General features: G+C 34.4%; 1 protein-coding gene and 2 pseudogenes across 1 annotated transcript; all 3 read right to left on the bottom strand.

The window, feature by feature from the left end:
• Positions 1–687: 687 nt before the first annotated feature.
• Positions 688–1,596, bottom strand: LOC101425801 (olfactory receptor 4F5-like; annotated as a pseudogene).
• A 4,397-nt stretch (positions 1,597–5,993) lies between these two features.
• LOC101426240 (olfactory receptor 4F21-like) lies at positions 5,994–6,932 on the bottom strand. Its single transcript, XM_004475492.1, has one exon. The coding sequence runs from the start codon at positions 6,930–6,932 to the stop codon at positions 5,994–5,996; it is 939 nt and encodes a 312-aa protein (XP_004475549.1).
• A 9,149-nt stretch (positions 6,933–16,081) lies between these two features.
• LOC101426690 (olfactory receptor 4F6-like) lies at positions 16,082–17,019 on the bottom strand (annotated as a pseudogene).
• Between the last annotated feature and the right edge of the window lie 948 nt (positions 17,020–17,967).

Raw genomic sequence — 17,967 nt, 5'->3', positions numbered from 1 at the left:
ATTCAGTTTGGGCCAACATATTCAGGCAGCAGATCCCAATAAACACCTTTTTACTGTTTATGATCAGTTGCTGTATATCACAAGATATGAGGTGCCCCCAAGGCAAGTTTAATGTTGGCAGTCTCCTTTTTTCTGTCACTCTTACAATGCGTTCATGGATTATGGGTTGATGTAGTGGTAGGAGGTGAACTATAGTAAAATTTTACAATGGAAAGAATTTTTATTTTTTTTAATTTCCTAAGAGTTAGCATGTATATTCTTATCCCTAAGCAAAATTTTGAGCTAGACAGAAAGGACTTGCTTACTTGAAGGTTTTAGACCAAATGAGCCATGTAAAAATTTTAAAATTTTATAAGCCAGACTGGTATATCCTTCCTTCTAATTCCCTCAGGATCACCCATCCAGGAAGGCAGGGGTACACAAAAACTAATGTATTTATATCTTTCATTGTGCTGAGAATTAGATGAGGTAATATTTTGAAAGCATAATATTAACTCTGCATTTGTATCAAAAAATATGAAGTATGGGGTTTTTGAGGATAAATTGAAGGAGTGTATGTGAAAACTCCTTGAAAATTCCTAGGACGTGGAAATGAAAGGTACAATTTTTATGAGTTTTACTAAGTGATTTACCTACTTTGCTATATATTATGCTTTATCTCAGAATATTCTTGTAGTTAGAGAAGATCTATAATTTTACTCTAGAATTGACATTCCTTTTTCTCAGCCATCTCTTTGCAGCTTTCATGTCTTTGTTCCACAGTGTGTATATAATTGGGTTCAAGAGAAGGGTGACCACAGAATAAAATACAGCACAAAATTTATCTAATGACTTGTTGGAGAATGGCAAGGCATAAATGAAGATACATGGTCCAAAGAACAAAAGAACTACTGTGATGTGAGCAGTCAAAGTTGACAGAGCCTTAGGTGATGTGTCTGAAGGGTGATGCTGGATGGTCACTAGGATGATAGTGTAGGAGATGATTAGGAGCACAAAAGAACACACAGTAAGCACTCCACTGCTAGCTACAACCATGATATCCAACCTGAAGGTGTCTGTGCAGGCAAGTTTGATGACCCTAAGGAGGTCACAATAAAGCTGTCCACATCATTTGGGCCACAGAAAGTTAAGTTCTTTGCAAAGGCCAACTGGCTGGCTGAATGGAAGAAACCAATTCCCCATGAAGCAGCTGCAATACCAACACATATACTGCCATGTGTAATTGTGGTGTAGCAAAGCGGTTTACATTGCTATGTATCTGTCAAAGGCCATGGCTATGAGAATCACCAACTCACCCCTACCAAAAAGGTGAAGGAGAAATATCTGAACAAGGCAGTCTTTGAAAGAGATGACTTTGTTCTTCCTCAAAAGCCAGCTATCTTTTTTGGGGGCTGTGACTGAAGATAGACACAGATCATTAAGTGAGAAGTTGGGAAGCAAGAAGTACATGGGGGAGTGAAGATGGGAGTCATAAATCACAGTTATAATAAGTTTCCCAAATACAATTCCTACATAGAATACAAAAAAGAACACAAAAAAGAAAATTTGGAGTTCCTGAGAATCAGAAAGTCCCAGAAAAATGAATTTGGTCACCATAGAGTGATTTGTTTCACTTATTGACTTATTCCATGAAGTAGCTTCTGCAGTTACCTTGGAAAGGAGAATGAAAAGTAAATCAGAATTTTTAGACTTAAATTCATTTTGTGTCACACTTACTATGATTTTCTATGGTTTATTACACAAAACCTCTCAAAATGCACACAATCTAAACTTACAATTTTATCCAACAGTATTACCCTGCCTATGCCTTATAGTTCTTATTCACATCTCTTTGGTGTCTCTACTTATACTAGGCTTATTCTTAAAAATACATTTGCTTATGCTACCATGTCTGGTAGTTTAAGTCTTTGTCATCAATCTAAATACATCTCCTTTCTCTCTGAACTCCAAAACATTTTATATTCTATAGTACTTATATTAGCTCTTAAATGTTCAAAAAATGTACTATCTTCTACAAGTCTTTTCCTACCAAATTGAGAGGTATTTAAGTACCAGATGTCCTGTTTATAAAAGCTTCTTATTACATGCATTTAAAAAAATATTCTTAGTAGTGCAGAATCACAATGATTTTGTGTATGGCTGTTGGAAACTTTTTCTCTATCAAACTAAAAAACTCATTTACAGTTTTACTCCCTGAGTGCATGAGTTTTCTGTGCAGTCTGTAAAACTTGGATACTTTATTTAACCTCTTTCATCCTTATTTTCCATTTTGTACAATATGGATAATAATTTTATATACTTCTTAAGGCTTTTATTAATTTTAAATGAGGTACTGTATGTAAAATGTTTTACATAGAGTTTTATATTTAGTAAGTGTTCAAGAGATTTAGCTAAGTGTTAGTAGTAAGATTTAGCAGTTTCTGATTCATAGAGAAACATGGTTTCCCAATAATCATTTAAACATTTTACTTATATGCTGGAAATTATAACCAAAATGATGTGATTAAATTTGAGTTTCCTGTATTCCTCTATTTGTCTGCCTTTAAAATGCATGCATTGGATCAAAAGTTCTCATAATTTCTACTGCTCTAATATTCCATGGGTGGTGGTAGAGGGATACAACTCCAAAATAATTTTCTCTAAGAAGCTTTGATGGAAACATAAAATCTAAGACAGATCTAGAGATTAAACCTTAGGGAAGTTTGAAGTATATGAGGACAGTAAAAGAGAAGTTAGGAGATAGAATACCTTATATAAAGGATGGGATTTATAATTACTACCTGGTGATATTAAAGCATTAGGGGCAAAATATTAAGCCAAAATAAAATGAAAGATGAAAATTAGAAATAACATGAAAGAAAGCAACAGAAAATAAATATTTTATAAGTGAGAAAGAAAATAAAGGAATAGGGGAAATCAGAGGTGGAGTGACAAACAGTGAGGGAAATGCAATAAAGTTTCACAGAAAAAAGTGTGAAAGGGTTAATTGCAGATAAAATTGGAAAGGATTCTGGAAAGCCTACTATGGGATTAATGTTTTATTATGAAGTGAATGAGGAACTATTGAAGAATTATGAACATTTTTAATAAATTAACTTTGGCCTCAGAGTGAGTTGGAATAGGGAGAGATTGGAACCAAAGCTAAGTTATTGTTTTAAGCCTAACAAGAGGAAACAAACTGGTTTGTGCTTGTGTGAGGAAAGAAAGTGGCAAGGGGAGGTTTGTGAAAGCCCATCAAGCATGGTTAACATGTGAGCTTGTGTGCTAGGTGGTCTGGGTTCAAGTTGCAGGTTTATCTACCATGACACTAGATGACTTTGAGCAAGTTACCTAATTGTTCTAAGTCTTATTGCCACATCTGGAAAAAAGAGTAATAATAGCACTACTTCAGAGGAGCTTTTTGAGGATCAAACATGAACACATATATAAAGTTTCTAACACATGAAGAGTGGTAAAATAAAATAGCTGTTATTAAGGTAGTCATAAGAAAATTGTCAACAGGTTATAGGAGATGAGTAATCAGGAGCATTGTGATGGCTTTACCTCTGTTAATAATCATAAAAAACACTAGTATAGCAATATGTAATACACAAATCACTTTTAAGAACAGGAATGTATTTGGAAGGAGGTAGGGGCTGATGAGAGTTGTTTAGACATATACAAGTATTTTGGGGCATCCTTGTAAGTTGTTATGTTCTTTGTGGGAGCTTGAAAAGTACTTGTTAGGCATGGGTTGAAAGAGCTATTTCAGTTATATATAGAGGAGAAAAAATAAGACTACTTTTTCAGTAAGTTTTGCAGTGAGGTGAAGTAGAAATGGAATGGTATCCTGAACAGAAAGCATGGCCACAAGAATACTTAAAGGATAAGGTGCAGGAGTTAATGGGCAAATAAGATATAAAAGTGAGAAGTGGAAATTGATGGGATAAAGTTCTTGAGGATACATGAAGGGATAGAAGGCTACACTTCCCAAATTTCATGAAGGAACAGTACTATTTTTTTCTCTACTTTACTCACAGTTATTCCGTAGAACTTGGAGAGTATACTTTTCTCCTCATTATCCTGCTCTTATTCTTTGGCCCTACAAATGCATTGTGTGATTTTGGGCATGTCATTCAAAATCTTTGGGCCTCAATTTTCCCGTTTCTAAAATCAATTAATTGGCTCAAAACTCTCAAAATCCCCCCATCTCTATGATTTGCATCTTCATGTGAAAGAAATATTCAAAACTAGGTTTCAGAATTGAAGGAAGGGATTGGGCAAGATAACACTAAATTTGGGGGAAGATGTGGAAAAGACCTCACAAATGGAAACGAAAGGTTAACATAGAAGATTCAGGAGAAAGGTTTGACAATTGTAGCCAGTGAAGCATAACGAGGGTTATCTTTTCTAACATTATTCATACTCTGCTAAGTAAACAACCTTCACCTTCCATTTTTAACTGAAGATAAACCTGCAAATGAATTCTGCAAAATGTATTCCTAATAATAGAAGCATCTATTGTCCATAAAATGCTACAATTTAATTCATTCTGGTAGTATATTTCTGTTTCATCATTCCACCTACCTCTTTCATAACTGGAAGAGGCTACAGCAATTTTCAGAGTAAAGAGGAATGCAGATGTCCCTGTTAATTTACTCTCTCTTGAAGCATAAATTTTCCAAGAGAATGAAATTTATATGAACTGTCCTCACTAGTAAATCACTTGGAAATTATCAGCCTTTCAGGAAAATGGAGACCCCTGAAGAGATCTGGCAATAGTCAGTCAAAGTTGTGGGTAGTGAGCCTAACTTTTATAGTCTCACAGGCTTTCGCTTGGTCAATAGGTGAAACACAAAGTCTTGAGTCAAGGGCTATTGCTGCAATTTCTTGGTCCATTTAGATATTTTTACTCCCTCACTGAGCATAAAGGTGAATTTTGAAGAATTATATTAAAATAATTAAATAAGATAAAATTTGAAAATTAAATTCCAGATGATTTAGCAAGGCATTAAATAATGTAGATCTTATGAAAAGCTTTGCATATTGATGACCAACTTGTGGAGAAAATATTGGAAAAAATATCTTGATCAATAAGAAAATCTGAGCTCTTATTTATCATTTCATTAAGCAGCTTTTATTATCATGTAGTAGTTAAAACTGAGATGAGTCACTGCAATTAATATTCCTTAAATCAATTAAAGAAATAGATCCAATGGACTTCTAAATTGTGCTCCTTGATCAGTAAGACTTCCAGAGTTTACATTAAAGATAAATCATCTTTGTTTTAAGCACTCTAATTAAGCTCAGACACATTAAATGAACTTTTGAAATCTGAATGGGGTACCCTTCTCTAGGAAATAAGTCCCTTCCAATGCTTTAGAATTATACATGATTTGTTTAGATTGAATTAGTCATTTCCTTAATGCCTCACTGAGAAAAGCTTCAAGAAATGCTTTGAGAAAGACTACAAAGGCAACAAAATTTTACTGTTGAAAAAAGTGGAACATAGTCAAATTTTGTAAAATGTGAAGTGAGAGTCTATTACTAAAGTATTTTACAAAATAAATTGTACTGAAAATAATACTTAAGGCTTGTAACATTGTACTGATTTTCCTGTTTATCTAACAGTCAGGATGAGAATTGTTGTTTTCTTGATTTTAATATCTGCTGGTTTATATAAGGGCTATTGCTGCAACTTTATCCATTGGATTCACATAATTTCCAGAAGAAATATGTATTGATTTCCAGAGAAGTTAATGTAGTCATTTCTGGTGAACTACAATTTAGGTATGTAGATTAAACAGAAATATATAATACTTTATTTTTATGATAGCAAGAATTGTTTGCAACACCATAAGAAATGAAATTCTTGGATTCAATGCTTCCATTTCTGCAGACTTCTCAGCCTTTTAAAGGCAATAATGAAAATGTAAGCATTCCAGTGTTCATGGTGACCATGGTGTTCTTGATTGTCCTTGGAATTCACCTTGTGCTCTTATGAATGAAATTCATTATGTCATGTCTCTAGAACTTACGACTTGTCGACTCAGTCTTCTTATTGCTGCTTTCATATCTTTGTTCCTTAAAGTATAGATGGCAGGATTTAAGACAGGGGTGACAATAAAATCCACGACAGCAAAAAATGTATCCAATGACTTAGTAGGGAAAGGCCATACATAGAGAAAAATACATGGAGCATAAAACAAAACCACTACAGTGACATGAGCTGACAAAGTGAAGAATGCTTTGGATAAATCATTTGAAGAATATTGTCGGACATTGACTAGAATAAAGATGTATGAAACAATTAAGAAAAAGAAGGTGCCCATAGATATGAAGCCACTGTTGGCAGTGATCACAAATTTTAATCTGTAAGTGTCCATGCATGCAAGTTTCATAACCCTAGGAAAATCACAGTAAAAGCTCCCCACATTATTAGGGCCACAGAAGGGTAAGTTTATAACAAAAACAAACTGAAACACAGCATGAATCACCCCAGTGATCCAAGCAGCTGCTACCAAAAACCAGCACATTTTGGGATTCATAATAGTTAGATAATGGAGAGGCTTGCATATTGCTATGTACCTATCATATGCCATTGCTATGAGCAGTACCATCTCAACTCCTCCCATGACATGGATAAAGAACATCTGCATCATGCAATTATGGAAAGAAATAACTTTACATTCACTGAAAAGATCAGAGATCATCCTAGGAACTGTGGTAGATGAAAGGCCCACGTCAATGAAAGATAGATTGGCCAGCAGAATATACATGGGGAAATGTAAGTGAGGGTCAAAAATTACTGTGAACATAATAAAGAGGTTTCCCAGAATAACTCCCATGAAGAATAAAGAGAAGAAGAATAAAAGGAAAAATTGCATTCCCAAGGATTGTGCAAGGCCTAGTAATACAAAGTCAGTTACAACAGAATCATTTACTTGGCCCATTGAATCATAAAGAAGGGAAGACTCTGAAATGACCTAAAAAAAAAAAAAAAAAAAGAAGAAAGAAGTAATCAGCTTAGAGACACTGAAAATAATGTTGCCAGATGTTAATAATTTATTAACAAAACCTCTATTTTAACTGCTAGTAGACTATTTACAAAATAATGGCATCTCAAAAAAAAAGAGATTAATGTACTATGACCAAAGTTATTGCTTTAAATTTTCTCAGTGTTCAAATATATGAACTAATCAGGCAACTTAAGAAATTAGAAAAACATGCACATAATAAATTCAAGGTATTCAAGTGAAAGAAAAGAACAAAGATAAAAAAGAATAAATGAATATAGAATCATAGAAAATTGGAAGATTTCATAAACATTAATAAAAGGTGTTTTTAAAAAATGAAAAGATAGGCAAATTTTAAAAATATAATTTAAAAAATTATAAGTGAGAACAGAAATACTCAATAATAGTTAAAACATCTCTGAAGGCTAGGTCTTACATATAATTAAAAATTATCTACCAAACCAACACATAAAACATGCTTTAATTTGAAGTGCTATGTAGAGATAAAAAAGTATACCATCATACTCTAGTCAAACTAACTAATAAAAAAATCCAGGACCAAACATATAAACAGACAAATGATGTGATGAGATTATTTAGACATGTAAACAAAACATGCATGTGTATTTGTGTAACTTCATTAGAAATCAAAGAAGCAAAATAAAATGTGATGCTATTATTTTCCTATTAACTTAGAAAAATGTGTAAAATTTATCAAAACTGGCACAGTTGCTGTGAAATAGTCACTTTCATAAATTGAAGGAAGATATAACTGATTGAAACATTAAAGAATACATGAAATCTTTCATCAAGAATCATGAATCTATATCTTTTGACAGGATAATACTCCTGGAATTCTATTTATACTGAAATTTAGAATACAAGATGTTCATCACACTTCACTTATAGAGGCAAAATTTGAAACAATAAATATAAGAAGTAGGTTTAAATGTATCATAATATATGTACATGATGAAATTTAATATAATCATTAAAATAAACCATTATGAAAGAGTTTGCAATAGCATTAGGAAATTTTTCCATTATAATATTAACTGCTATGAAAAGAAACAAATTGCTTATTTCCAAAATTTTAAAGGAGAGTGGTTGCTTTTGATTTTCTTACAGCTTTTTAAAATTCTCCCTAGATTCTTAAATATCTTTCAATTCACATATTTTTATATTTATATCATAAATTTGGTAAAAATCAAGTTGCATGGAAGGAAGGAATGGATGTTTTAAAAAGAATGTTTGAAAACCAAGATTGACTTATAATTATTAGACCTCAAAGCAACTGAGGAAATAAAAGATTCTAATATTTCTGTCATCCAATCAGCCATTTTCATAAACTGTCTGAAAATGATTCATAGATGAGATTATCATGGGAATATTATAGCTAAATAAGTAGAGAGTTTTGATCAAACCTCTTAGGCTTTGTATAAATTATAATGAAATTAAAACTTCTTTAGGCATACCATCCAGACAACTGACAAAATGTCTCCCTTGACTCTCTTTGACTAGTATTGGCCACTTGAAATGAATTCTGATAATTATGAATTATGATCTGGAGATCTCATCTAATTCAGAGTTGGTCATATTGCAGTGGGAGGTATTAAGAGTGATGAAATTAATGGCCCAAGAAATAGAGAATAGGATGAAATGGGATAAGAAGAGATAATACTTTAAGATGAATGTAGTGGTTGGAAACAAACACACTTGATTTCTTTCCGTTTTCCACAATATGCAATTATTTTTGTTGTCTTTCAACTGATTTCTATATTGTTTCTACTCACTTCTCCTAAATATTCTTTCTAGTATTTTCTCAGTGAATTAGACACTTTATTTTCATTATTTTTTTTTCTTTTTTACTCTTTTCAATACATTCATACTCCCAGTGGCAAATTTCTCACTTATATTCAAATCATTCTTTTCACAGGAGCATAGGCATAAAGGATTTTGGGAATGACGTAGGGAAAGTTTCATGGCAATATTCTCTACTTTGCAGAGCTGAAGGTATTTTAGTGATTTCCTTAGATCACCATCCAATTCAATGTCTATGAAGAAATAAAGCTGAAACTGAAGAATCGTGTTGATTGCTTAAGAAAAAATGTTTTTACCCTATTACTCAAAGACAAACTATATAAATCAAGCATTCCAGGACTCTCATCATGAAAATGGGTGTTGTATAAATGCAGTTAAATTCTCAATTACTTTGTCAGATTTGGAAATTCCTCTTATTATTAACTTAGTTTTGCCAAAGTGATGTATTTTAGTTTGCTAAATGCTGCCAAAAGTTTGCCCTAGAGTGTGAAGTGATAAAGTTTATTAAAGAGGAAAATCCCATACAATCTGAACTATTAACCCAAACATTCAAGATACAATTTGTAAAGGAAGAGGAGGACAAAAGAGAAAAAGAGAGAGACAGGAGAATGAACAAAAGAGATTCCTAAACAACAAAAAAGACACAGAGAATAAAATGATGACCAAAAGAGTAATGGGTGGAAAATTGTACATCTTTGCAGGTTGCCTGCCACAGTTTAAACCTACACAAATGGCTGCATTATGAACACCTAAGGGTACAAACTTTGGTTGGGTTTTAATACCCTGTTTTACATATATTTTGACAGGAAGGATGGGAAAGTAATAGTACAGCTGGAAGAAAAATAGTTGCAAAAATGAAGAAGAGTTAAGGGTTCAAGCATGTGATGTGGCAGTAAGGTAAGGGCACAATGGAGTGGGTAGTTGGAGATCACTAGTCTGGTTCAGCTAATTGACAGGTGAGTCACTGCCTAACAAAATGAGGAAAAACTGATCTAAATCAAACCTCTCATCCCCAGGCAATATTTTTACTTACCTTATTCCAATTTTTATTCATAAATGTAAAATTAAAGTCCTTGAGTGTAGGGACCCTTTCTGACTTGTTCAATGTTGTATTGCCTCTTGTATTGTCTGGCATGTAGAAGGAGTTTAAGAAGTATTTGGTGAATGGATTTTCTAGAGATGGGGACTAAATTGTTAATGTAAGAAACAAAATAATGTTCTACATATACATAAAGAAATTGCATTTAATAATACTTCTCCACATGCTTGTATTTCCTGGTAACAATTCAGGTATACATAAAAAGTGAGTATGTAGATAAGTGAAGAAAGTCCCACCCATTCTGTTACAAACATTTGGAGTTAGAGTGTATCATTATTGAAGAAATCCTGAAGACCTGATAAAGCTTGTTGGGAGAAAAAGTCCATGTGTTTGGCTCCTCTGTCTTCTTGGGTAACACTGATGGTTTCATAAAGCTTACAAGAGTTCTTCAGAAACCAATTGCCCAGAAGATTTTCCCATCATTTCCTAGAGGACAGTTAAAATTTGTCAGTCATTTAGGACCTGGGGAAGATAGAGCTGCAAATATGAAATGTAGACACATATTTTAAACAAAACAAAGTATTAAGATCAGAATTACAGGTTTGTTTAGAAGTGAGAAAGAATTCTGAGATGAACTCATCCAATCACTACATTCTACTGGTAAATAATCATGTGTGGTTAAATGACTAGCTAGTGTGTTCACAGCAACACATTCACAAAGACAGACCCAAAAGTCAAACCTCTTTTTTTCCAGCCCAATGTTTTTTTTCTCTATAATACTATATACCTGCTGTATTAGTCAGCCAAAGGTGTGCTGATGCAAAATATCAGAAATTGGGTGGTTTTTATAAAAATTTATAAAATTTAAAAAAATTTATTTAAAAAATTTACGTGGGGTAGGAGCTTACAGATACCAGGCCATAAAGCGTAAATTACTTCCCTCACCAAAGTCTATTTGGAGCAAGATGGCTGCAAACGTCTGTGAGGGTTCAGGCTTCATGGGTTCCTACATTCCTGGGGCTTCCTTTACTCTGGCTTCAAGGTTCCTTCCTTCCTGGGGTTGGCTTCTCTTTCCGCTACATTCTGACTTCCCAAGGCTCCAGTTTAAGTCTTCAGCATCAAACTCCAAAATTAAAACTCCAACATTAAAAGCTCTCAACTATGTTCTTTGCCATGCTTTTATCTGTGAGTCCCCACCCTTTGGGGCCTAATGATGTGGCCCAATTAAAGCCCTAATCATAACTCAATCAGGCCCAGGTACAGATCAGATTACAAACGTAATCCAATATCTATTTCTGGAATTCATAACCATATCAAACTGCTACACCTGCTTAATAGAAAATGTTGTGGAAAAAGCTAGAGATATTATACCTAGATAGAATCATTTTAACCTAATTGGAAGTGCCCTCTATTGCCTAAGTTGTCATTTATTTTAAAATAAAATTTGCCTTCACTCCTTACTTTCTTTCATTGCACATTGCTCCTTCAGTCCCCCCTTTCCTTTGAACAACCTGGCCAGTCTTCACACAGCTTCATTTCAGAATTTATAACCACCAGCTCATCTGTGCCATCCTCTTGTTCAGATTCATGATTAAGATCTTTTTAAATCTGAACACAACCTCACAGAGTAGGCATTGTCTGGAGACTTCAAATGTGAAGGAAAATATTAACCAAGGAGAGAGAACCACAGCAGAACATTCCCTTCTGGTTTAAAACAGTATCAGGTCCTCACATACTGTGGGAATGATAGACAGATATCTACTTTGTGCAAAGAAAAATGAAATTTAAAACAAGTTGGAGAACATAAAGATCAGAAACAAACGAACCTTGAAAAAATCTTCAAAATACAGAGTGATCGAAAATATAAAAAAAGAAGTATGTCATATTGATTCTATAAGTCATATTACAATTCAATGAAACTTAGAATAGGAGTGAGATGATGTGGACTAAAAAACAATATTTCAGGAAGGAGGAAATATCTGATATAAATATTTTGGTAGAAATTTGAACGGAGATGAGAGGGATAGAGAGAAAGCAGGAGCAGTACCTGCATGTTCAATCAGAAGATGTATATTTTTAGAAGGTGGAATTCAGAGTCTTCTGTTCTGTAACTTATCATCATCTCTCAAGTCAAAGCTACATATAAGTTTCTTTCTAGTGGGAAAGAAACTATTTGACTGCACAGGAGACTGTCCACTGGCCCCTGATGTTGCTGAGGCACAAATACCCAACCCACTATCAGTTTCTCTTGGGAGCCGGATCTTTGAGTCACACTGGTTTCCCTAAGAGAGAAGTGTTTAAAAAAAAAAGTCACCACCACAACAAACAACAAAAATAACTGGTGATGAAGCATAGGGAAAGAGGAAAGTTTGAAGTAATACATTTGTCAGTATAAAATAATCACATTTAGAGGGGCGAGCTTGGGGTATGAATGGCTTGGAATTGTTGAGAGGGAGTGAAAATACATTCAGGGTGGACAGACATAACTTCATGGATGGTGCCAGGAATGGAATTTGAAGAAATATATTCAAGTACCTTGCTATGTAAGGACAATGCCTATAATTGTCAAGTGAAATCAGAATAAGCTGATTTTTCTTTTGTTATCAATTATAGCAAATGTTTACCTGTAAATCTCTACATGTGCTCCCACAATTTAGAGTGCTGCTGTAAAGCTCTCCTTTGAAGTGTTGTGAGTTTTATTCTTGCTGAGTAGACTGGGTACAAGTGAAACTTGTATTTCATTGTATCAATTTATTCCAAGATGTTGAGAAAGTTTATTTGAGAAAAATTTGCATATTCAAATGAAAAAGAAAAGCATGTAAGGAGTTATCTAGAGCTTTCTATAACAGGAGCATGTTTACCTGAGGAGATAATCGTTTGAAAGAACTGTGTCAAACCATTGAGACAAGCCTGGTGCATCTCTCTGGGGGGACCTGGCTTTATTATTGATAGATAGATAGAGAAAAGCTGATCTCCAGATTATCAAGACCTGAAAGTATCATGGCTTTCTTTGCTTAGAGCTGTATTTAAATTTTACTTGTTCAGAAACAAGAGGAATTGTTTACTCATAAATAGCAGCAACATGAAGAATGTTGATTGATCCTAAATTAATTTTTTAAAATAGCGGCATTCTAAAAATTTATAAGAAATAAGAATAATAATTCTTATAATGCAGAATAAATGCAGGCAGAATATTGAAAAAAAAAAAAGAAATGTGAATGTATGGTCAATGAGCATTAATCATAGTGTCCATATCATGAAGTAAAACAACATATTTGCTTAGGAGAAATTTCTCATGTTGGCCCCAGAGAGAGCATTTTTGCAATACAGTGAACAACTCACAGCCCCTAAAGTCATTACATCATGCCAACATGCTCCTATCCTGTGTGTGCTTTTTTCCTCTGTGAGAGACTTTTGTTCCAACAGAACAGTATATCATGATGAAGGAAGGAGTATCTGGGTCACAATAAATTCCTTAGGAGTTGTCCAGCCAGGCACAATGTGTGCTATGATTTGAGGACTATCTCTTGGGATGTGGATCATGGGTCTTCTTCACAGCTGGGAATGTTCCTGGTCTAGTAGGGGAGCAGAAATTGTAAACAGAGAGTTCACCAGATCTGAGAGTACCAGAAAGAATTTGACCAAAATTTTATAGGCTGGTGAAGATAAGATTGGCTCAAGATTTGAATTGGCCTAAGCCAATTCATCAATGTATTTAGCTCAGGGAATTCAGAAGGTAATGGCAGAGAAAATTAATAGATAACAGAAAAGAAAAAAAGAAAAAAAGCAGCTCTTTAAACACATGCCCTTTGTCAAATGCAAAAAGAAAGTCCAGACACTGTCAATGGATAATTCATGTGGTAAATTTTTACTTTTAGTTGGGTTTGTTTATTTACTTACAAATATTTATAGAGCACTTTCTATACTGTTAATACTGATGTTATAGGAGCAAACATGATAGAGAACCCCCCCTGCACTCATGGAACTTACAATGTAATAGTGAAGACAAATATTGACTAAGAAAATTTGAGTGTTAATAATGTTATAAAAGTGGTAATAGGAAGTCCTAATGTAATATACAATGGAAGCAGCTCTTCTAGAATCAGGTTCAGAGAAAGCTTCTCTGACAAAATGATGTTGAAACTGAGATCTGAAGAATGAATACATGTTAATTGGCAAGTCCTGGAGGACAAGTGTTTCAGACAAAGTGATTAGCAAGTGCAAAGAACCAGAAGTGAAAGAGTTTGAAATTTTCTTTCAGGAAAGAATAAGAAATCCAAACTGGCTGAGGCACTGCAGGAAAAGAGCATGTGTTCTCTGCGGCTGGAGAAGAGGATAGGAACCAGGTCTTAGATTGTTTGATCAGTAGTTAGCATTTTAATTTAACAGCAGTGGGAAGCCTGTAAAGGGTCTTAAGCAAGAGAATCACATGGTCAGGTTTACATTTTATAAGATCTCTCTTACTGAGTATAGATAATAGGCATTAAGACAACTGTGATTTGAAGAGGGATGACCACATAGGTGATGTAATTGTCTATTCCAAAAATGACATGTGAAGCCTTAGGCAAGGTTGGGGACTTTGGAGAAGAAAATAAGAGGACAGATTCAAGAGGTATTAGAAGTTAGAATTAATAGTTCTTGCTGATTTATTGAATATTGAAGATAAGAGAGAGAGAGGAGATAGTATGACTCCCAGGATTTTGCTTGATCAATTGGGTAAATGGTGGTGCCATTTATTGTGACTGGAAACCTGAAAAGAAGACTGATTTGAGTAGGAGCTCAGTTTTTAGACTTGTTAAGTGGCAAGAACCTGGGAGGAATCCAAGTTGGTATGCAGTTGGAGATGTGTATCTAGAGCTCAAGAAATTAGTACATGGTTCAAGAGTCCCCAGCATGTGGATGGTGATAAAAGCCATGGAAATGAATGATATTAGCTCAGGGCAGAATATAGAAAAGAGGCTAAAGATGGAATTTTGAGCAAAACTAGTACTGGTAGTTGGGCAAATGAGGGCTACTCAACAAAGGACACTGGGAAGGAATCATCCAAGAGGAAGGAGGAAAACTAGGGAACTGTGGTGTTTCAGAAGGCTGGGAGAATACCTGAGGGAGGGGACAGTTAGCAATGATTAAGAGAAGAAATTCCTGTCCAGATGAATTGCAAGGCATCGGAAAGAAACAGGGTTGATTTATTTACTCAGAAGCCAGAGATGTTATTGGAAATGTTCCTGGAGAATTGTAGAACAAAATAACAAGGACATTAGCTTCTTTTATTGAAAAGTTTTTGTTTACAGAACTGTAGAAACAAATGCATGAATGAGTTTTGTGTAACTTCAATAAAGCTTTTAATTCCAAATGTACAAATCCTCAATGAAATAGAATCTGTCTCCCCATTTTTGGCTTTACACTTATCTAAGACTATTAAACACAGCTGCAGAAGTTCTGGGAGATCTTTTGCTTGACCAGGAAACCATATTCAAAGGAATCAGCCCTCTAAACACTCATCTTTAGGTTATTATTTCCCTGTGAAAGAACTGTTCTCCCTAAGTCCTTTCTGAGGAAAAAGAAAGGACTAATTGAATATTGGAAGGTCTTCAGTTTTAGAATAGGGAAGCATGGAAATGTGCAAAAAACTCTTGTTTGTATCTATCTAAAATATTAATATTATTAAAGAAATTTATTTTCTACCTGAAATCATCTAAACACAAAACTAAAATAGCATCATAAACTGATCAAAGCTCAAGGTAAAGGCAAATCTGAATTCAGATCTTAGCAAAGTCACATATACTTGATTATCATCTTTTTCAAATTTAAAGGGAAATTAAAACAGAAATTTAAAAATACACTTTATTTTTTCATGATTTATCTAAGCTCATATTTAATCCATTGGATCCATAGCTTACTGTGAGAAATATTTATCCATCTAATGAGCTATTACCAACTGAAGGTAATTACAGTAAGCAAGTCCCAGAAAATGTCACTTGGGAACTGGTATTTTAATAGCAGGTTTATTCCAGGAAATCAGCTTAGTTTTCTATTCTCATCTTTCTTCTCAGTGCAAGTAGGTGAACTCAACCAATTTTCTGTGGTTGGTAATTTGTTACCTCTGACAAATGTATCTTTGTTATGCTATCTTCCCAACTAGTTGCTCTTAGCAGATGACAGTCATGTGACTCTCAATGTTCTTGGTGAGCCAGAAGCATCTTGTACTCTTGGTCTGCACCATTCATTATGAGATCACACTAGAACCCACAATCTGTCTGCCCAGTCTTCTCATGGCTGCTTTCATGTCTTTGTTCCTTAATGTATATATGGCAGGATTCAAGACAGGAGTGATAGCAAAGTCGACGATGAATAAATATTTATCCAGTGATGTTGTAGGGAAAGGCCACACATAGAGAAACATGCATGGCATAAAAAACAAAATCACAACAGTGATGTGAGCTGATAATGTGACAAATGCTTTGGATAAGTCCCCCGAAGAACGTTTCCAGACAGTGACCAAAATGAAGATATAAGATATAATTAAAGAGAAGAAGGTGGCCATGGATATAAGCCCACTGTTAGCAATGACTACAAACTCTAGTTTGTAAGTGTCTACACATGCAAGTTTCATGACCCATGGAAAATCACAGTAAAAACTGTCTACTTTGTTAGGGCCACAGAAAGGCAAGTTTATGACAAAAACAAACTGAGAAACAGCATGGATTATCCCTACTATCCAGGAAGCCACTACAAAGGAAATACACATTTGGGGTCTCATGATAGTCAGTTATGGAGAGGCTTACAGATTGCAGTGTACCTGTCATATGCCATGGCAATGAGCAGCACCATCTCAACTCCCCCCATGACATGAATAAAAAATATCTGTATCATACATTTTGGAAAAGAAATGATGTTGCATTCAGTGAAAAGATCAGAGATCATTTTAGGGATGGTGGTAGAGGAAAGACCCAGATCAAGAAGAGAGAGGTTGGCCAGTAGAAAGTACATGGGGGAGTGCAAATGAGAGTCAATAATAACTGTGAGCACAATGCAGAGGTTTCCCAGTATAATTCCCACGTAGAACACAGCGAAGAACCAAAAGAGGAAAAGATGAATCCCCCACGAGCTTGAAAGCCCAATCAATACAAATTCAGACACCACAGAGGCATTTACTCCATCCATTGATTCAATCAGTAGTGAAAAAGTTTAAGTATCCTGAAGGCAAAAAGTAAGGAAGTATTTAGAAATAAGGGCACTAAATGTTGATGTGTTTTTTAACCATCAACAAGATTGTGGAAAATATGTTGCAAGCACCAAAATGTGAGGTTAGAAAAAGCACAGATAAGGAAGATGAGAGGAAGAGGAGAAATGAGATAATTTGAAGTTAGATAAGAGAGGCAAGAAAAGAAATTATGTTGGAATAACCAGGTAGGGAGGAGGAATTAGGAAGTAAGGAGGCTTATATTGGATAACATTCCCATGACAGTGTGCATTTTTGCATGCTTTTTGTATGGTATCTCTGGCTTCTTCAGTCTTGCCTGTATATAATTCAATGAAATATTTCCCATGTCATATACAATTGGCTATATTTGGAATGTTCAAACTCAAATTAGTTAGCACATATTCTTAGAGTACATAGCCTGATCATTCTTTTTACTTCACTCCTAAGTAATCTCAGGCATTAGTCACACATAGAATAGTGACCAGCTAATGAGGGAAAGGACAACTAATCTAAAAGGGGAAGTAACATAAAATACAAAGACTTGCTTCTCTGATACTTTACATATATGGCTCCAACCAGTCACTTGTTGGATAATTAAATTCACTTTAAATTAAGTATCAAAAAAGAGGCATTTCAGCACCTTGCTAGAATTTTGGTGCTTTTAAGAGTTCTGCTCTAGGCTTAGTGACTTTGATAATTCAAACAGGAATCTAAGAAGTGAAGTCATTTTCTCTGAAACAAAATATTTAATCATAATACACTGATAACATGTAAAAACTGCAGAGCCTGAGGGTCATCAAGATAAAGGTCATACAAATTGTTTTTCAAATATTGGAGTCTTAATGCTGCTAAAATGTTATTTATCAGTGAGGAAATGCTATCAATAAATTTTTATAGAGAATATCGTT

The sequence above is a fragment of the Dasypus novemcinctus genome, chromosome 3 (genome assembly GCF_030445035.2).
Source record: "Dasypus novemcinctus isolate mDasNov1 chromosome 3, mDasNov1.1.hap2, whole genome shotgun sequence".
NCBI lineage: Eukaryota > Metazoa > Chordata > Mammalia > Cingulata > Dasypodidae > Dasypus > Dasypus novemcinctus.
Note: the sequence above shows the minus strand (reverse complement) of the source record. Positions and strands in the feature narration are given on the sequence as shown.

Bases quoted from the DNA above. Each gene is read 5' to 3' on its own strand.
- LOC101426240 (XM_004475492.1), bottom strand. From the start codon at position 6,932: ATGGGCCAAGTAAATGATTCTGTTGTAACTGACTTTGTATTACTAGGC.